Genomic DNA, 20,861 nt, shown 5'->3' with positions numbered 1-20,861 from the left:
TGCAAGCCCTCCAAGTGGCCCATATTGAAAGAGTCAGTGGAAAACACAGGCTAAGCTGAGCCTCAGTTTCACTACCTGAAATATGGGTATATAGAGTGAGTACCTATGACCTCCTTATTTGGGTTAAATGACATACTGGTAGTGTGTACAAAGCACCTGTAACATCCTAGGAGCTTATATGAAAAGACAGTCCTTATACCAACGATTATACCAAGTATTGCCTTCTGTTTACTCCTCTAAGAAACCATGGCATGGTACTGATTGCCTGTTTTCTTTGAAGCTCAGCATATGGTTTGTCTCCAGCTGTGTTTTGGAAGTGGTCAGCCAAGCTGTCTCCTCTGTTGTCTGTGATTTTTGCGGCTGTTTTCTCTGCCCTGTGAAGCTCAGCCCACTCTGGGCTGTTGCTGGCTACAGGGCCTGGCTGGGGGAGGGACCTGGCAGGGTTCCTGGCTCCAGAACATAAAGCAACCTAGAGGCAGCAGGAGGCAGGAGCCTACCTCTCCAGCCATGGTGCCTGTCTTGTTCTCCATGAGCCTCTCCCGTCTGGGCCTGTGGGCTTCTGGACTGATCTTGGCCTTAGGCTTCCTCAAGCTTATTTGTCTGCTGGTGCGGAGGCAGTCACTGGCCAGGGCTATGGACAGCTTCACAGGACCACCCACCCACTGGCTCTTTGGGCATGCTCTTGAGGTACGCAATGGGTACAAGGAGGGAGGGTGGAGAAAGAAAACAGTCTCTTTCTCTTCAAAGAATCTAGCGCAATCCCTGGGAGTCATGGTTCCCAGTCAGCTTTTCGACCGGTTCTCCCTCTCACTCCTGCCTTCTGAGCCTGACTGGGTGGAGGCCACTTTAAAGTTGGAACCCAAGCAGACCACGGACTCCTTCCCATAATTCTCAGGTCCAAGGTTCAGACAAAGCTCTGCTATGGGCTTGGCGATAACATTGGGGGGAAAACCCCTGTGCAGTTTGATAAAATTAGGCAATACCTTTTAAATCTTAACCAGGGTCCTCTTTGTACTATGCATGTAAATATTTCAATTTCTAAGGCAGAAAATTAAAGTGAAGGCAGAGATGAGTGCTGTCATCTCTGAGAGACCTCCTGGAGCGTCTAAGTGGTTGGTGCCCCCAAAGGTAGGGTTCTCCCAGCCACACCTATGGGCTGGCTCAGGAGCTGTGGCATCTTCCAGGGTTCAGATCTTGACTTGTCCTCCCCCTCATCGTGGGGGAGACCACTTTACCATCCTTTGTCAGGAACCCTTCTTAGGTCCCTACCTTTTGGGGGATCTACACCAGAGGTTTCCTAACACAGAGCAAGGAACACCTGCTTTGGAATCAACTGGGTGTAGATTCCTGGGCTCCCTGCCCCTTGACATCCTAATTCGCATACTGAAACTAAGAGTGTGAATTTAAAAACGTCCCAAGTGTTTTGCTCTGTGGCCAGGTTGGGAACCCAGGTATAGATGCCAGAAATTATGGTCAGAGAGAGGCATAATTACTTCTTCTATTCCCAGTCTGGGGAATTGTCTTCAGGTGAGGATTTCCCATGCTTCTTCTTGACCCTGCAAATAATTACTTTCTCAGGCATGCTGGAGACACCCAGGAAAGGAAAGGATGCACTGGGGAGATGAATTAGACCCAGGCCCTGCTGTCAAGAAGCTCATTATTTAGACGGAAAAACAGACACCAGAGCCTTCCCTGTCTCAGGCCAGGGCGGTGCCCAACCAGGAGTTTGCATTAACCCCATGCTCTCTATCTCAGTACTTATGTCATTGGGTTGTTATCTTTTGTTTACTTGTTCATTTTCCCCACTAGGTCATGACCCCGAAAGGATAGAGATCAGGTCTGATTCATCCCTGTACCCTTAGGGTCTAGCACAAAGTCTCCCACAGAGCTGGCATCACTGAAGGAACAAACAGTGGATGTTGGAGAGTAGGAAGGGCTATCAAAAGAGGAGAGAGTGATAGAGAAGACAAGTAAAGGGACAAAGAATGGCTTGGATGAGGCTGTGCTAAGTACAGAAGGAGGTCATGGGAAGGTTGAGGTCTGACACTAATGGTGGTATGAGAAGTATTTGGGAGACCTTCATTCCCTTTTCTATTCCATCCCCTCTACTTCCTCTTGCCTCCGTGAAAGCATCAAAGCTGGCCTTTCCCTTAGCCCATGGGATTCTCTAGGGCGGGGACCTTGCCCCCCTTTCCTCATGTCATAGCTAGCTACATTTTCCTTCCAACCACCCTCCCCTACCATACCCCACCCCTCTCAACCCACTTTGAGAGTGGATAGAGGGCCTGGAACATGGCCTAGCTCTGGCTTCTTGGCTCTAACACAAGTATGTGAAAGACTTTGGCACCAGGAAGGGTGGGGAAGGAGTGGTTTCTCTCCAGCACTACAAAGGTTTCCTAGGGAACCCATGGCAGGCCCAACACCTCTGCATTCCCTAGGGCTTGGCAGCTGTGCTGTGGTCAGATCCACAGCTGAACAGAGAAATAGGGCGGGCTGTGTAGGGATTATTTTTTCTAATATAAAGATGAGGAAATTGAGGTTCAGAAAGAGCAAGGAATTTTCCTATGTGCATGTAATAGCTCAGAAATTGAGTCAAGGCTGAGCCCAGGTCCCCTGCCTTTTCATGCAGCACGTGATCACTGTTTTGCCATTGGAATTACCCCCTGGTTGTTGGTAAAAGGTGAAAGAATTCACATCTTCAGAAGGAATTGAAGTTAGAAAGTTTATTCAAGAGGAAAGGCACTGACATCCAGGTTGCAGGGGACAGAAAACTGCACCTAACTTTAGGTTAGCTTTTTCTTATATAGGCAAGGGCAGGTAAATTTCCTTACAGCAGGAGGTGTGACTTATAGACTGCGGTTATTTGATTGACATATGTTGGTTATATAACTAGTTTCTGCACTTGTTCTTACCCAGAATGCATAGAGAAAAACCCACGGGGTGGGGTGCAAGCCTTAATGTTCACTTTATTTTAATTGTATTATTGTTGTAATAACGGACAGGTTTCAGCAGTTTGAGCATGTGTCAGTAACCAGCTTACTCCGGTTAGGGTATTTTCTCCCTTTTTTAGGGGTGTTTGGACAGCTTGATTGATCTCTGGGCCACTTGGCGCTGGACGCACTCATGAAGCACACATTTGGCAAAGGAGATGGTGGCCTGGGGTCAGGTCAGAGGGCACTTGGGGTTACCAGGATGAACCCACACAAGTTCAGAGGGGACAGTTGGCAGGACTCTTGGGCCATGCTGAGAGAAGATAGGGTCAACCCCTAAGGGATATCCCGTTGGCGGGAGCAGGTTTTGTTCATGGCAGGGGGACAGATTCTGGCTTCAGTGGGGAGGCTCAAGGGCAGGGATAGGAAGGGAGAAAGCATTGCAGTTAGGGCTGGATTGCTGGAATAGAGCTGGGGGGAGCCATGCTGTGAGCCAGTGTCTGATAACTCAATTCTCAGAATATGTCCCCTTGACAAGGGATTATGTTCTATTCTATTAGAGTCCTGCCCATTCCATTCTGGGGCCCAGGAATGATTTTGCATATAGTGGGTACTCAGCCATATTGTTGGCCTCAGGTTGGGGCCCCAGGGAGGGACCCACAAATCTAACCTGTGTTTTGGGGTGGAGGTAGGGAAACCAAGCTCCCACGCAGGAAAGGTAATCCCCTGAGACTGCATCGTCCTCTTCCCTGGCCCTCCTCACGACTGGGGCTGTTCCCTTGACCTTGTGCTGTGCACTGAATAGCCCTGGTATAGAGCTCTGGAACCACTTTCATTCAGCAGACATTGATCTTGGGCCTTCATTGGGCTTCCTCTCTGTGCTTCCCTGTCTTTCATTGTCAATAACATGGACACAGGCATCTATCCTCACTTTGCTGGGTTAGAGAAGGATTAAAAGAGTTCAAGTACAGGTACTTTGCAAACTGGTCGGCAGGTGTTAAGCCAAGTACAGAGTTTGTTGCAGCAAAACACCCTGAGGCATCTGATTCCTTTTCCCTCTTCCAAATCAACTCAATCTTTGGGAGCCAGATAAGATTCCTCTTTCCTAGAAACTAGCGTTGTTTGATCAACAAATGCAGTTGGGAAGGAACCAGTAGAGCTTGGGGTCTATGGTTTGGGAGAGGCCTGTTTGATGGGTGAGGCTCCTGAGGGGAGGGGAAAAATCCAAAGGGATTAGCCTTGGACAAACTTTGGAGGCTTGCTCCATTGGAACAGAAGGGAAGGTGGGGAGGCTGGGTACAGGGCAGGGGATTCCTCAGGTCTGGGGGCTGACTTGGTAGAGATTTCTTGTGTGACGACTTCTATTTTCTCTGTGAAGAGGAGCAAAGCTAATTTTCTGAGAGCAAGGAACAGAAGGGAGGAGGGGACCGTTGAAGAAACAGAAGTTTTTGAGGAGCAGACTGTGGCCAATGCTATGGGGCTTTCTAGAAGTGTTTCTGCTGATCTCTGCTCACATGTCACCTCAGAGAAGGCTTCACTGAGCCACCCAAACCTTGTCTACAGTAGCAGTCCTGACTCTTATCCTGCTTTGTTTTCATCCTAGGATTATCACTACCTGGAATTATATTACTGATGTATTTGATTCTTATTTCCTTTCTCCCCACTTGCAATGCAAACTTGGGTATGGCTTTGTCTTATTCACACTGTGTCCCCAGGAACTAGCACCATACCTGGCATTGAGAGTGGGTGCTCCATGCCCATTTGTGGAATGTGTGAATGACTCTCTGGGAGGCCTAACTTGGGGCAGCAAAGCCACTGACCTGGGTGAGGACCAATGTTTGCAACCCCTGGAGTGGGGCACTTCTTGGGCCCTTGCCCTCCTCTCTTCTTAGGCATTTGTTTGGTCATTTCTGGGGATGGAGTTCATCTTTGAAGCTGAAGATAGAGAGGTGCATGGGGCAGAGAAGACACTTGGGAACAGAAAGACCTGGAATCAAAAATTGTGTGACTTTTGTCAAGGCCACCATTACATCCTAGCCAATATGTGGTGTCTAGGGGAGTTGTGGTGACTCATGTCAATCTCACCCAAAGTCCCTCTGCTGCCTTTATTGATCCAGAGGTTCCTTCTGTCTGTGTTGTGTGTTCCCATGTGTTCACATATCCATGTGTAGCAGTATACTTGTCTCTGAAAGGATGGATGGAGGATGAACGCACCTACTTGTCACTAGAGTAAGTGTGTGTGGGGGACGTAATTCTCTGCTTCTTGCAGCATTACTCATTAGATCCCCTCCCTCCGGGCTCCTCATGGCTTTCTGTTCAATCCCACAGAAGAATCCTCAAAGAATTTGTATAAATTGAAGCCATTTTTTTCACTGATTTTTATCGTTATTTCAGAGGTGCCACCTCTTCTCAGTTTTAGTAGGTTTTTCTTGGCAGGCCCTCCTAACCCTTTAGCTTTGAATACATACCTTTGCTGTCCTTGACACTGGTGGGCGTTCACACATAGGCCATGTGTTGATCAATCTTGTCTGTGTGTGTGTGTGTGTGTGTGTGTGTGTGTGTGTGTAGCAGTGCCCACGGGAGGAAATGACTGAAAGTAGATCACCCAAGGGCATCTGAGAATGTCCGTCCTGGAGATGAGACCCGGGAGGATCTGGCCCCCAACTCCCAGGTCCTGCAGAATCTCCCTGTATGGGCCCAGAGAGCAAAGCAGAGACTCATGGGAAGGACAAAGGCAGGTGGCTTTCAGTTTGGTGACTAAGAAGTCTTTGTAAGAATTAGGACAGTCCAAAGATATTAGGGTTGCTTTGAAAAGTACTAAGTTTTATATTGCTAGAGATGTTTGAAGTCTTGGGGCAGGGTTTTGCGTGTGGTGAAGGAGCTGGGCCAGGCAACTTTGGGTACTGGGAATCTGAGATTAATTAGCAGAGCCTGCATCATCAGAACCCAACATGCTGGGGGAGAGGAAAACCCTTCCCCCGCCCCTCCCTAACTGCTTGTTTTTCTGAACTCCTACCCCATTTCATGAGATTTGTTTTTGTTCTCAAGCAGCTCCCCTGGGAGAGCTCTGGCTGCGGCAGACTCTCTAAGCAGACAGCTTGTTTCTTGAACACCCACAAAATGAACTTCAGGTCAGTGACTGATGGCTTGGGCAGGCTTGTTAACAGTCCAGTACTCCAAATGATATAAGATTCTGGTGTCTGGTGCCAGGACATCTTGGTCACACGTACCCGATGAATGAGACCACAAACTCAGAAGGAGAGATCAAGGAGCAAATATTTTCGTGAAAGTGAAAGTACAGGTCTCTAAAGAGACATGCTACCCGACACTGGGACGTCCACTGGCCAAGGCAAAAGGCTCTCATTTTATACTTTTTCTTGTATGCTTGGGAAAGGGAGATGGTGCCTTCCAAATGGATCCTGTCTATCAGATTTGCTCTGTTTATCCAGCCTAAAGGGGTTTACGATATAACCTATTTACCCCCAGAGCCAATTACATTTTTTCCCTAAAGTGAATGAGTCATTTCAGAACCTGGAGTTCCAAGCTGTAGCTGTCTCTTTATTCTACCAGGGACTTTCCTCTTTACATAACAACATGCTAGCTAATCTGTCTCAACAGGAGGGAAAGCAGATAGAACTTTATTCAGGGTTCCCAGTATGCCGGACTCATGTGGGACAGTTCTTTGGTCTTTGGGGTGCACTGCTCCCACTTATAAAAGGGGGTATGGTTTGACTAGGAGTTGTTGAAGTCCCTTTCAGATCTGATCGTCAGAGCAGAACTTAGACTGTGGGAAAGCAGAGGAGAGTAGTAACTTATGCTTGCTCCTCCCTGTCTCTCCTGTTGGTTATTCTTGGTGAGGTAAAGAAAGAGTGCAAACACGAGGAGGGGGCGTTATGGCTGGGGACCTGGGGTCAGTGAATTATCTCCATGCCTTGCTCTCTCCCTGCTTCTTTCTTTCTGGGGAAAAACAGTCTGGCCCTGACCTCAGATCCCTGTAGGTGTCCCAGTTTGGAGCATCTGAGGAAGGGTCTGAGGCATCTAGATGTTCTATTTAGAAGAGCTGGCCAGGCAGCCATGTAACCCCCAGAGAGAGGAAACCCCAGCACTTTTGATGGGGGTGCAGGTCCAGTGGTGGGGCCCGGTGTCCAGAGCTGGCCTCACTTCTACCAGGTTTCTGGGGCAATCAGGGGCACGAAGGAGAAAACTGGGCACAGGGAAGCAGAAGCTGGTTCAGCCTGCAGATGCGGTCAGTGTGAGGTCAGGGTCTCCTGTCCCAGGTGGGGTAGCTGCAGAGGGGCAGACGCATGGCCGATGAGGAGGGGAGTGGAGCTCAGATGAACTAGATCAGCCAACGGCCTCTTCCACCCCTGTTATCCTGTGAGTCTAGCATCTCTGTGACTTAAGCCTCTCCCTGCCCCCTGTCCAGTTGAGATCCGTGGACCTGGGAGAGATGAATAGAAGGGGAGCAGCCATGGTGATCATAAAGTTGGCAAAGAAAACTCTGGACAGCAAATGGGAATAAAAGAGAGACACAGGAGGAAGGGGATATTTCCAGAAAAACCATCCAAGATAAGAAGCAATATAGGGCTCCAGGGACACAAGAAATTCCTTCGTACCAGTGGATGGAGACAATGTTAGTTGGTTAGTTACTGATAAACGTTTTGGGTGCACCAGGGCAGTGAAAACTCTTACAACTCCCATGGGTAGAACTCAGGATGGTGAGTTCTGAGGCAGCAAGGGAAGAGATCCCTGGGGAAATTAGACTGGACTGTGCAGAGGGTGCAAGGAGAGGAGCCCCAGAGAAGGCAAAAGATGGCTGGCTGGACACCAAAGTAACCAGGCCCAGTAGCCAGGGCTTTTGAGGGGAGTGGCTTAGGTCAAACAAGAGTCCCCGGGGGCCACATTAGCACGTGGTCACTGTCCTTCTTCAAGGCTATTTCCTGGAAGATACAACATGGATTAGGTGAATGGGTGAGAACTATGAAAGGGAACTTTACAGGAAGAAAAAGAAGGGCCAGCACTTGCACAGATCTCAACACGAATGTCACAGCCTAGGCCTGTGCACTGCACAATTTGTGCAACTGAACACAGCAGCCCTGACAGGCTTCGATGTGCAAAAGAGAATGTGGGGGTTCTCAGCTGAGTTAGAATAGCACTACATTGCAAGCAATGGGAAATCAGTTCACGTCTCTGAGCCTCAGTTTTCTCATGTGTAAAATGGGAGTAATCATCCATTCTCTGTAAGGCAACCTATGAATTCACTCACATAATACCTGACATATAGGAGATACTCAGTACATATCTGTTCCCTTCCATGTCCCATGTCAAGATATAGAATGCGGAAACGAGCCGCAAATCCGGACATTAGTCAGAGTAGGCGGGTTTGGGCCGGCTGGGAAAAACAAATGGAAATCTGCAATGCTGTTTGGCACGCAGGGAGTGCTGGTGGTGGCCCTTCTAGAACTCCCCAAATTGAGCAACAACCTGGGCTGGTTCCTAATGAGATTGACTGTCTCTAGCCAACGTTCACTTTAGCCAGCTGCTTTGTGTGTTCTCTGCCCTGCTTTTTTGTCTTCCTTCTTTTTCATTTCCTTTATCCATTCCACTCATTCAACACACACTTTATCCAGTATGTACTATTTCCAGGGCACTATGCTGAGCTCCACGGTGACCTGGAGATGCCACAGATGTGATCTGTGTACTCAGGAAACTAAGCCTATGAATGGAGTCAAGACTCCTGGGTGTGAATCCCAGTTCAGTCACTAATGAACCGTGTAACTGAGCTTCCTTTTGTCATCTATGAAGTGGGAATTAGGACAGTGTCCTTATTGTAGAATTTTCTGAGGATTAAATGAAAGAATTTATATAGCAGGTTCACTGTGGTGTCTGAACACATTGAATGCTCAATCCATGCCAATGTTAATATTAACATTTTTGTGGACGCAAGCCATCATAACATAAGCAGAACATGGGTAAGGTACTAAGAGAACTGGAGAGGCCCCGAGAGGCAGATTTCAGTCACTGGAGGATAGAAAGGTTCTGGAGCAGGGCACATTCAAGCTGGATGTCAAGGAACAGGCAGTGCTCGCATACAGCGTGTACGAGGACCAGGGATGGTATAAGCAAAGGCACAGGGTGGCTGCACACCCAGGAGGACGTCTTAGTTTTCACGTTCAGACTCACAAGGCTGCCATAGGCAAAGTTAACATCTGTCTACTCTGACGATATGGGAACTTGCCAGGAAGGCCACGTCACACATTCCTCACAATATGCACACAGCTGTCAGCGAGGGGCTGGCCAGGGGCAAGGAGATGAAATCCAATGTGTGGGTGTGTGTCCTCCTTGTCTGAGAATCCTCAAGCCCCACGGATTCCTCATGTCCAGTGACAGTTGCAGGGTTCCTGCAAGGGCCATGTACTCACGCTCACAAAAACCCAAAGCACGGTGTCTCCATTCGGGTGTTTATAGTTCATTTGTGGTTCTTTCCAGTCCAGATGTTATTTACCAACCAGGGTTCATTTTGGCCATAGCCGTGTTGTCTAGCAACACAGTTGACATCCTGCAGTTATCAAGTTTCCAGGGAAACAGAGTTGAAGAGCGTAAGCCAAGGTTATCTTCCCATATGACTGGGGACAAGGTTTGGTCAGGCCTTTACCCACAGGTGGAAGTATTGTAGGGCATGTTCAGAGCACATTCTCCACTGCATTTTGGGGCATTTGGGAGTAGGATATGTCAGGAGATGAAGGGAGGAGGCCTGCAGGAAGATGTTGAGGAAAGGTAGGCTTGCAGGTGAGGAAACTACCAGCTGAGGATTCACTATGTGCAAAATCCAGCCCTGGGTCATTTCATGCCTTGGATCAGTGGAGGGCCTTGAATGTCACACGACCTCAACTAATACCAAACACGACCTACGTGATGTACTAAGGTCGAAGCAATCTTATAAGCTAAGTACTACCCCCATTTTATAGGTGAGGAAAGTAAGTTTCAGAGGTCTAAATAATTGCCGAGGTCTTACATCTAAAACATGTGGGAACTCCATATTCAAAGTAGATTCTTTTTCGCTAAAACCGGGACTCATAGAGTTGTTGTGAGGATTGAAAGAAGTCAAAATGCAAGATACTTAGAAGAAAGCCTGGCTAACAGCAGTACTCAATAAAAACTAGATATACCTCCTCACAAATTATAGAGCTCAGACTCTATTCTGAGAATCCCATGGGCACATCACTAAAGGGTTTTAAGTGTATCTCTGACAGGGTCCCTCAAAATAGGGAAAAATGAATAAGTACAGAATGCTACATCCCTATAGTGGAATACTAGGCAATTGTTAAAAATAGTGAGGGACAGCTAAATGAACTAGTTTGAAAAGAAGGACAATATATTTTAAATGAAAGAAGGCAGGTTTTGGAAAGTATTTATTATATACTCTGTTTTTACATACAATAACTCTGGGTAAGTAGATGCGGCTAGAAAAACCCCCAAAGGGCACACAACCCCATCTGGATGATCTCTTCAACCTCATCTCAGGCCACTGTCCCACCAAGAGGCAGCTCCTGGAAAGTACCACACTTTTCCCACCCGAGAGTCTCTGGGCTTGCTGTTCCCTCTACCTGGATGCTATTCCCAAACTCATCACATGGTTAGCTCCTTATTATCCTTCCGGTTTCACCTTAAATGCCATCTCCAACAAGAGGCAATCCCAGATCACTGTATCGAAGCAGGTCTTCCCTGTTAGTGTCTCTCATAGCACTGTGTTTATTTCCTTCTTAGCACTTATTACTGTCCACAATCATTTTACATAATTATTTCCTTCTTTCTAATGAGTCTACCCACAGAATGACAGGGCAGGAACATGTCTTTCTCATTCCTTTGAGACATCTAGACAGTGCCCTGCGTATAGTAGGTCCTCGATAAAAACTTGTTAAATGACTTACAGAGGTGGAAACCGAGGTGATTTCTTCATTGCACAACAAGCTGGTAATGTTGTAATGAAAAACTTTCAATGCTGAAAAGAAATCCCTATGGCTGTGGTATGGATAGAGGGTTGGTGGCAAGAAGCAGATGGAAGGAATCAGGTTGATCAGTTTGGAGTTTCAGGCAAAGACACGTAAATAACAGGGTGGCTTTGATTTAAAACAGCGGCAGTGGGGCTGGAGAGGGCACTGAGCCCATACAGGGATTGGACTCGGTGACTAGCTGGAAGGGATGGTGCACAGGAGGGAGGGACATTCCCAGGGCCTGTCTGGGCAGCCTCCCCTCTTCCCTGATCAGGAACTTAGGGCCCGAGTGATGACGTTGAATTCCTGAGTGGCTGGGCCTTCTATCACTATTACAGATGCAAAAGACAGGGAGCCTGGACAAGATGGTATCCTGGGCCCACCAGTTTCCTTATGCCCACCAACTGTGGATCGGACCATTTCAGGGCTTCCTGAACATCTACGAGCCGGACTATGTCAAAGCTGTGTACAGCCGAGGGGGTGAGAGTTCTCAGGAGAGGGCGGGGCTTCCTGAGAGCGGAGGGCTGAGGACACCATGTGGGGCAGAGTCCTGGGCCCACAGCTGAAGTCTGGGAAGCTGAGGTCCACATCCTGTTTATCAGTAAATCTCCTCTGGGAGTTCCCCAGCCTCACTAGACCCCACCTTCTCTGTCTGCTGCAGACCCCAAGGCCTCGGATGTGTATGACTTCTTCCTCCCCTGGATTGGTGAGTGGGCACCTTCTCTGCCGTTGATGCTGGGTGACCAGGACCTTCCCTGGTTTGTTCTTGCTCAGTCAGTTATCCATCCACAAGACCACCTGGTCCCATGTGACCCTCCTAAGCTCATGTGCTGAGTGAGGAGACCAGGGAGGAGGCAGGAGAGCACCTGGTTGTTCAGGGAAGTAGGACCCAGGTACCTTATCCTGCTGGGTGTGTCTTCTTCCCTGGAAGGCAGGGCAAGGGCTCTGGAAAATGTGTGAGTATGAGGAACAGCCTCCTGGAGGAGGTGGCACTGGAGTTTATCCCAGGAGATATTATAGGCGGTGCTGGTCAGGGTAAGGGCTTGAGGGAAGGTAGGGCGGTGTGCCCAAGGCTGGTGTCACCAGAGGCTGGGAGCCTCGGTGGCTGTAAGGCAGAGCTCAGTTGGGATATGAGGCTCTGCTGGGGGAACTGGGCTGGGGTGGGATGGGGTGGGGCTCGCCTAGGCCCAGGCTGCCAGGGGTGGGGCAGGTGTGTCTGGACTGACCAATACTCCCGCTTTCCTCCCTCCCCAGGGAAGGGCCTGTTGGTCCTTCACGGACCCAAGTGGTTCCAGCACCGCAAGCTGCTCACACCTGCCTTCCATTATGACGTGCTGAAGCCCTACGTGGCCGTGTTTGCCAGCTCCACACATGCAATGCTGGTGAGCTCCGTGTGTCCCGCTCCTGGAAGCTTTGACTGTTGTCGACCGAAACCCACCCCAGTTTTCCCGGGGGAGGGCAGTGAGGAGAGTCACTGAGGCCCTGAGGTGGCGATGCTGAGACTTGTGTTTCCTGTCACCTGCTGTGTGCTGGGTGCTGACTGGGTGCTGAAGCTCCGAGTGGTCAAGCAGCCATGGCCCTTGTCACCAGCTGGAGACCCAGCCCTCCCTCACAGAACAAAGGGCCTCTGTGAGTCCCCAAGGAGGCTCCAACTGTAGCAGATCTGAGGGATGCCTATATTTGAGAATACCAGGAAGGCTTTTCACATCTAAACAGGAACTCCTCACTCTCTATGCCATTAGCATCTCATCCCTGAAAGGCACACCAAGGATCATGGGTCATCATCAGGGACAAGGCTCAGCATCTGAGGGCTGATAATCCCCTGAGGTCGCTCAGGGTAAACTTTCCCTCTGCAGAAAACTCTTCCCCCAGCATTACTGCAGGCCTGCCTTACACACAGACCGTGCTGGGGAGCTCAACACCTCTCTGCCCTCCTCTTCCCTTATATATGGTCTGCCCTGAATGGAAGGAAGTATCTTGTGTGCTGTGTAAGGCCTGCGTCCAGATCCTGCCCTCTGAGCCTGAAGCCCCTGCCCGCCCCAAGCCACGGTCCAGCAGGGTGGAAGACAGGCCAGGGACTGGGTGCCTGGCAGGCAGAACAGGCTGGGGGTCCTGGGTGCAAGGGTGGGACATCCAGCCCCGCTGGTCCTCCACGTTACCTTCCCTCTCTGGGCTCCAGGACAAGTGGGAGGAAAAGGCTCGTGAGGATAAGAGCTTTGACATCTTCTGCGATGTGGGCCACATGGCGCTGGACTCACTCATGAAGTGCACGTTTGGCAAACAAGATGGTGGCCTGGGCCACAGGTCAGAGGGCACTTGGGGCGACCACAGGATCACCCACGCAAGCTCAGAGGGGACACTTGGCAGGACTCCTGGGCCATGCTCAGAGAAGCCTGGGTCTGGCCCTACGGAATACCCACTTAGGGGGAGCAGGGTTTGTCCGTGGCAGGGAGACAGATACTGGCTTTTGGCGAGGCTCAATGGCGGGGAGAGGGAGGGAGAAAGCATTGCAGTTGGGGCTGGATCCCTGGGATGGTGCGTGGAGCTCCGCTGTGGGCCAGTGTCTGATCGCCCCTCCCCCTCCCTCTGCCCTGCAGGGAGAGTAGCTACTATCAGGCAGTTTACAATCTCACTCTGATGGTGCAGCAGCGCCTCCAGGAGTTCCTGTACCATAACGACTTCATCTACTGGCTCACCCCGCATGGCCGCCGCTTCCTGGGAGCCTGCCAGGTGGCACATGACCACACAGGTGAGCCTGTGCCGCAGGGCCCACCCGCAGGAAGCCTAGGTTCTAGTCCATCCCAGCCCCTGTGGGATCCTTCCCATTGCAGGACTTCAGGGCCCCTGTGGGCAGAGGATGAGTCCGCAGACAGTAACACCCTGTGCTCTTGGCCCAGACCAGGTCATCAGGAAACGGAAAGCTGCTCTGCAGGACGAGAAAGAGCAGGAGAAAATCCAGAGCCGAAGGCACCTGGACTTCCTGGACATTCTCCTGGGGGCTCGGGTCAGTGACCGGCTGCCCACCTCCACCTGCGACCTGGTCCCACAGGGCTCTCCAGGCCATCCTCCCGGGAAAGGGCTCACTCGACAGCAGCAGGGGCTCTTAAGCTTTTCTTCCTCTGTCCCCAGCAAATATGAGCTGTTCCTTGTCCCATGACACTTAGCAGCAAAGACTCAGAGGTGGGAAGGGGCAGGGTGTGGCTGGCTGTCGCACTGGGGAGACATGTAGTAGTGAGGCTGGCTCACATACAGGAGGCCTGAAGACCAGCAATGACTTCTAAGACACTGAAGAATCTCAGCACCCTAGAATCTTAGAATCGTAGTCTTCATTCATTCATTCATTCATTCATTCATTCATTCATTCATTCCTTTACTCATCCATTCCATAAGCTCACTGACCATACCCTGAGTTAGTTGGTGAGTTAGGAACACAGAAGATGAGAAAGATCTGGCACTGCCCTGCAGACACTTACAGTCCCGTGGAGAGGACGGGAGGCGGATGTTGACAAAGATCTCTTCCTGTGCCAGGTGGCATTCTGTGTGTCAAGTGAGCAGAACTGATAGTTCAGGCTGGGTAAGGTCATAGCTCTCTTGGCCAGAGGGGTCAGGGAAGGCTTCCTGGAGGTTGAGGCCTCCAAGCTGGGCTTGGGAGAACAAATAGGAATTGGGGGAAGGTCCTAATCTCCAGTGTGAAAGAGAGCCTTTTCTCCCTCTCTTGGACTTTCGTGGGATAGCCCCTGTGAAGAGTCCTTCTCGGTCCCTACCACAAGTGACTCGGCTTGCTCCATTATGCTTTCCCTAACCCAGGATGAAAATGAGATCAAACTGTCAGATGCAGAGCTCCGGGCTGAGGTGGATACGTTCATGTTCGAAGGCCATGACACCACCACCAGTGCCATCTCCTGGTTTCTGTACTGCATGGCTCTGTACCCAGAGCACCAGGATCGCTGTCGGGAGGAGGTCCGTGAGATCCTCGGGGACCGGGACTCCTTCCAGTGGTGAGTGAGGCTGCGTGTGAGCCCCGTCTGTCCTGCTCAGCTCAGGGAGGGGCTGTGCCCATTCTGTGTGGTGTCATCGCAGATGACACAGGCCCATCCTGGAAACCAGGTGAGGGTGGCAGCAGCTGTCCTGTTAGCTCCAGTGGGTGGGTGAACCCTTGAGCCCATTCTCCCACAACAGAGGCTTTCAGATGTGAGTCACAGAGAAGTTTGTCAACAGGAGGCCGATGTTTTGTGTGGTGACTGTGATGGCAGAACCTGACTACCCTTGTGGGTTCCATGATAGACCTGGGGTGCTAGGAGAGAAAGAGGTGGAAATTGGGGATGAACAGAGTTGGGACACCAGGGAGCTGACTCCTTTCCACCTGCCTTCATGTGGCCACATGCAGTATCCAGCCTCCTCTGGTGAAGGAGAAAAGGCTGTTTCCAAATCTCATACCTTAAAACTTTCAATGATTTCCTTCTTGCTTCAAGTTGAACTCATTTACAAGACACAGATTGAGGCTGATCTCTTCGCAGCAGGCTGTCTGGGAACCGTGCACAGGCTCCTCTCCTGCCTCTGTCTTCACTTCCCTCTCTCCCTGTCTCCTCCCTTATGTCACCCACCTCACCTCTAGCACAGGGCCCGGCACACAGCAAGGGTGCAAAAATGTTCAGTTGATGAGAAGCACCTCAGATTCATTTCAGGGAGACTGACCCCTAATTACAGGATCTAAGATTTGGAGGACGAAGTCTCCATTATTTATTTTTATTGGTTGGATGTTGGTAATCTACCAGGTGTCCTGCCGTATATCAGGTGCTTGGAGGGAGGGATTAGGACGAAGAGAATGAAACTGCTGCCCTTGGGAGTTTTTAGACAGACAAAGACACACAACTAAAAAGCTGGAGAAAACTGCAGATTGGAGTAAGGTTGAGTGGCCACATGTTTTGGGCAGACGAATCAGAATGGGTGGGGCTCAGCTGGCTTTATAAGGAGCAGAAAACTCAGATAAGCAAAGGGAGACAGAGTCAGGCATTTTAGGTTGCGTAACAGTGTGAGCACAGCCTGGAGGCAGGGAGTTAGAGTCTTTATTTCATTTTCATTTCGTTCTGTCTAGAACTTGAAGCCACTTAAAAGGTACATAGTCACTAAAAGAGTAAAACAGAAATGAGAAATGAGGACGCAGAGGGTGGGGTACATTAGGGCTTAGGGCTCTGTAATAAGGTGTTGCACAGTAGTTATAGTTTTACCTCACATTTGGGGCTGAGATCCTATTGGCAAAAGGGAAAACAAAAGCATATTTTGTACCTGAGCTTGTCGTTGTTCACACATTTGTTACCTAATTCAAACAATGACTATCAGCCCCTGTCCCTTCAATTCCAGCTCCCTAGGGGAAACTAAGCAGAACCTAAAGAACCGTCTCTCGTGGGGCTTCTGTGTGGCTCTGAGAGACAGAGGAGTGGCCTTGTCTTTGATGCTGGGTGCACATATACCTCTAGGGTCCTGTGTCTTCCCTTCCTGGCAGTGAAGATGAGGGAGGGATGGAGAAAAGTGGAGTCAGAACCCCAGTGTCTGAGTGACCACCCCATGCGCAGTCTGGTGTGAACACTTGGAGCACTTGTGTCCCTCTGACTCTCGGGTGTGTGACGATGGTAAGGGGGGCAAGGTGGGGCTGGGCCCTGCCATTCCACAGGACTCCATTGTTTCCCACCCCCAGAAATAACTGGTTGGTTGTTGGCAGGGATGATCTCAGCAAGATGACCTACTTGACCATGTGTATCAAGGAGAGCTTCCGCCTCTACCCACCTGTGCCCCAGGTGTACCGCCAGCTCAGCAAGCCTGTGAACTTTGTGGATGGCCGCTCTCTACCCGCAGGTGGGATGGGGTGGATTTGGGGGTGGCACTGGAGCCCTTGAGGATGCTTCCTGACCACTCTGTGCCTTTGGCCAAACTTTGCACCAATGGCGAAGAGCTCATGCTTTGTCTTGGCCTGGATTCATGCTGGCTCTACAACAAATGAGTAAATCCCTCTATCCCTAAGCCTCTGTTTGCTCTTCTGTAAAATGGGGATGAGAAGAGAAACTGCCTTACAAGGTGGTGATCAGGATTCAAGAGACAATGTTCGTCAGGGCTGTCATGTACCGCCCTGCAGGTTATGCCCTGAGCAACTTCGGAGGGCATCATTCCCAGAGACTGTGATGTGTGGTGTACACCTTGTGCAACTGTGCGCGGGCGCTTTGTAAAGAGTGTTTGACTCTGTGTCTGGCACATAGGAAGAGCCCTCTGAATGGTAGCTCTTACTATTGATAGCATGTTATAAATACCCTGTTTCCCCGAAAATAAGCCCTAGCTGGGCAATCAGCTCTAATGCGTCTTTTGGAGCAAAAATTAATGTAAAACTCAGTATTATATTGCATTACATTGTATCGTATCGTATCATATCATGTTATATTAAAGACCCAGACTTATAGTAAAATAAGCCCCCGTTTTTTATTAATTTTTGTTCATAAAGGCGCATTAGAACTTATGGTCCGGCTAGGTCTTATTTTCGGGGAAATACTGTAACTTGCCTTGCGAAGCAGTGAATTGAAAGCAGAAAGTTAGTAATAATCCTCACCTGTCCTAGCCTGTAGTGGCCAGGGTTTTGCCCTCCTGTTTTCTCTATTTCACAATGTCTTGTACGGTTCTATGCCCATTGATGGGGCCACAGGAAAAAGGAGGTCGGACAATTAATTTCCTAAACTCATCTTAGTAAAAGTGCTACATACCTCATTGCTCAATCACTATGGTCACCTTCGAAGTACTCCCCTTGGGAAGCTATGCACCAATGCCGGCACCTAGTCCACCCTTCAAAGCAATTTCGGAACTCTTTTTCTGGAATGGCCATCAGAGCTGTCGTTGTATTACCCTTGATGTCCTGAATGTCATCAAAATGTTCCCTTTTCAATATTTACTTTATCTTTGGGTAAAGAAAGAAGTCATTGGAGGCCAGGTCAGGTGAGTAAGGAGGATGTTCCAATACAGTTATTTGTTTACTGACTAAAAACTCCCTCACAGACAGTGTTGTGTGAGCTGGTGTATTGTCGTGATGCAAGAGCCATGAATTGTTGGCGAAAAGTTCAGATCATCTAAACACAGCATTTTCAGCACTCCTAAATAGTAGAGTTTGTTAACTTTTTGTCTAGTTGGTACAAATTCGTCTGATTTCAAATAAGGTCAGCAACATCGTTACACCAAGTTCATGGACTTAATTGTGAGTCCTCGTACGTGTGATAATGATTAAAGGTACTTTTATATGTTGAGTATGGTCATGAACGGTCTGTCACTGGCATCTCTGAGGCAGGGGCTGCTGCCCAGCTTGGAGGACATAGGGAATTCTGGCTCTGTGAGGCGGTGTGCTTGGCTGTCCCAGGGGCACCTAGTAACCCGGCTTCTGCTCTGTCAACAGGTAGCCTGATCTCTCTGCACATCTATGCCCTGCATAGGAACAGTTCAGTGTGGCCCGACCCTGAGGTACCCCATTCCTGAACCCAGAATTCAGATGGGTGGGAGGCTGTGGGGCTCACCCTCCCTTCGGACCTGGCAGCTATTGAAGCAAGGGCTGTTCTCTCAGGTCTTTGACCCCCTACGCTTTTCCTCTGAGAATGCAACCGGACGCCACCCTTTTGCCTTCATGCCCTTCTCTGCTGGGCCCAGGTAAGGAGAAGCCCAACATCTGCAGGCCCTCAGGGCAGGGCAGTGAGGAAGGAGGAGGGCGTGTGTCGGGCATCCTTTTGAGGAACTCAGTGGTGAGGGGGACCGCGCTGGGTTTGTGGTGATCCTAATGCAGGGTAGATTCCAGGGACCTTCGTTTTGCTATTAGCATATTCATGTTCCTGGCAGGTGGGGTGGGTGAATCATTCCCAGAAAACCCTTCACCCGCCAAAGCCAGAACTCCGAAGCCAGAACACCCAATGGGAATATACTCAGTCTGCGACCCTACCATGCTCCCAAGATCTGTTTCTTAAGTCCAACTCAATCAATCAATCAGCCAATTATTCATGCAAAAATCCTTATTGATTTTTGTTGGCCACTGAGAGTGCTGGATTTGATGGCTCCTCACACGCCATAGCCTGATGCGCCTTGTGCTGGTCTCTGCAGGAACTGCATTGGGCAGCAGTTTGCCATGAACGAGATGAAGGTGGTCACGGGCCTCTGCTTGCTCCGCTTTGAGTTTGCCCCGGACCCCTCACGGCCTCCCATCAAGAGTCTCCAGCTAATCCTGAAGTCCAAGAATGGCATCCACCTCCACCTGAAGCCACTGGGCCCCGGCTTCTGCAAGTAGCTTTGCCAAGAGTCAGACCCCAGATAACGCAGGTTGTGGCCTGTCCCGGGCACCTGCATCCCCAGGCTGGATTGTGGAACAGCTGTGATTCCCTGCCTTTGGGAGGCTTGTAGTTTAGAAGGGGAGCAGGCACCCGCATAGACAATCACCCCAAAGATGATGCGATGTAACCATGTGTGTCCATAAATGCTTACTATGCATGTATTCTAGAGCTGACTCATTCATTCAACAAACGCGTGGTGAGCACCTACTTGTTCCTAGGTTCCTCATTTTTCTCCCATAATTGGCAATCTTTCCAAGATGTAGGATGGACTTTCATTCCAGTCTGAGCGACAAGTGAATGCAACGGAAGCTGTGCCCTGGGATTCACGGTTATGACCAGGTACTCGCCCATTCCATATGACAGAGGGATGGCTTTCAGGGCTTACGCCTTGACTGAGATTGGTCTGTTAGTTTAATATTGTATAAGTGTGTTTGGAATATAATCTAAAGAAAATTTACCTGAAGCAAAAATACACAGAACAATGAATTTCTGTTGCGTCCTGCACAACACAAGCCGTGGGAAGGCGAGGGAGGCGGCGAGGGTTAAACTCTCATAAAGAGACAGAGACTCAAATATAGTTAAATCACAGAGGACCAAGGGACTCACAACCTCAAGGGCCCCGAATCAGGTCATCGTGGGTATTTATTTATTGATTTTTCACAATAGAGATCACATGATTAAGGGCAGGGTCTGCGAAATTCTTACACCACACAATAATCATTTATTCCAAATCCCATAATCGTCCCAAAGCAACCGATGCATACCATCCTCCAAATGACCAAGGTGTGGTGCATACAATCCCTGGGGGAACAAGTCTCATAAGATAAGATTATCCCATGAGCCAAACAGGAGGGGCGAGATGCTATTGTTCTAATGGGTCCATTACACCTGAGTGTAAAGGACAACAGTTGAGGCATGCGTCAGCAGCTTCTCAGAAGAGGAGGGGCACAGCTACCTCCTAACTTTACATTAGCTCATGGGGGTCCTAGGGGGGTCCCGTCTGGCTTAGGTTGTTTCTCCCGTGAGAAATCTTACCCGTCTTTGACTGCAGACCCTGCTTACAAGGACCAAACATGGAGACTTAGAGTAGCATAAACTCAACCCCAATGAGGGACAATCCCGCAGGGTCACCTTTCCCTAAGGAAAGATTGGAGGGGACAGACCGCTAGGTTGCTGTGTGACTACAAATTTCTAATGCAAACAACCAAGCAACCACTGGCAAGATAAGGAACAGGGAATATGGTTACATAGGTAGATCTTCTGCCCTCCTGAGATAGGTTTCTGCGGCACTGCTGCCATTGCCAATGTCGGTGTCATAATTACCCGGTGCTCTGGGTTCAGGCTATGCAGGACAAGGAGGCAGAATGGCATTAGAGGGGGGCTTTGTGGAAGAGATGGTGCTTGTACCAGGCCTTTAAGCAAGGTGAGGTATGAGGTACAGAGAAAGAATTTTGGGAACGGCCTCAGGCTGGGGTTGTATGATGAGGCAGAGATCCTTCCCTAGTAGCATCTGCAGCAGCTGCCCGATGGCTGGGGTACATATGCCTCAAGTGTTCATGGTCTAAGGTCATTAGGGAGTTTGAGTCCAGAAA

At 49.7% G+C, this 20,861-nt stretch overlaps 1 protein-coding gene across 1 annotated transcript; it reads left to right on the top strand.

Moving 5' to 3' along the window:
• Positions 1–396: 396 nt before the first annotated feature.
• Positions 397–19,753, top strand: CYP4B1 (cytochrome P450 family 4 subfamily B member 1). The gene is made up of 12 exons (XM_081055953.1): positions 397–687; positions 11,263–11,404; positions 11,586–11,630; positions 12,179–12,306; positions 13,104–13,228; positions 13,522–13,673; positions 13,822–13,928; positions 14,732–14,922; positions 16,644–16,777; positions 18,351–18,415; positions 18,516–18,598; positions 19,043–19,753. The coding sequence occupies exons 1-12, from the start codon at positions 508–510 to the stop codon at positions 19,224–19,226; spliced, it is 1,536 nt and encodes a 511-aa protein (XP_080912079.1). The 5' UTR covers positions 397–507; the 3' UTR covers positions 19,227–19,753.
• Positions 19,754–20,861: the final 1,108 nt, after the last annotated feature.

This window comes from Rhinolophus hipposideros (genome assembly GCF_964194185.1).
Source record: "Rhinolophus hipposideros genome assembly, chromosome: 8".
Classification (NCBI taxonomy): Eukaryota; Metazoa; Chordata; class Mammalia; order Chiroptera; family Rhinolophidae; genus Rhinolophus; species Rhinolophus hipposideros.
Note: the sequence above shows the minus strand (reverse complement) of the source record. Positions and strands in the feature narration are given on the sequence as shown.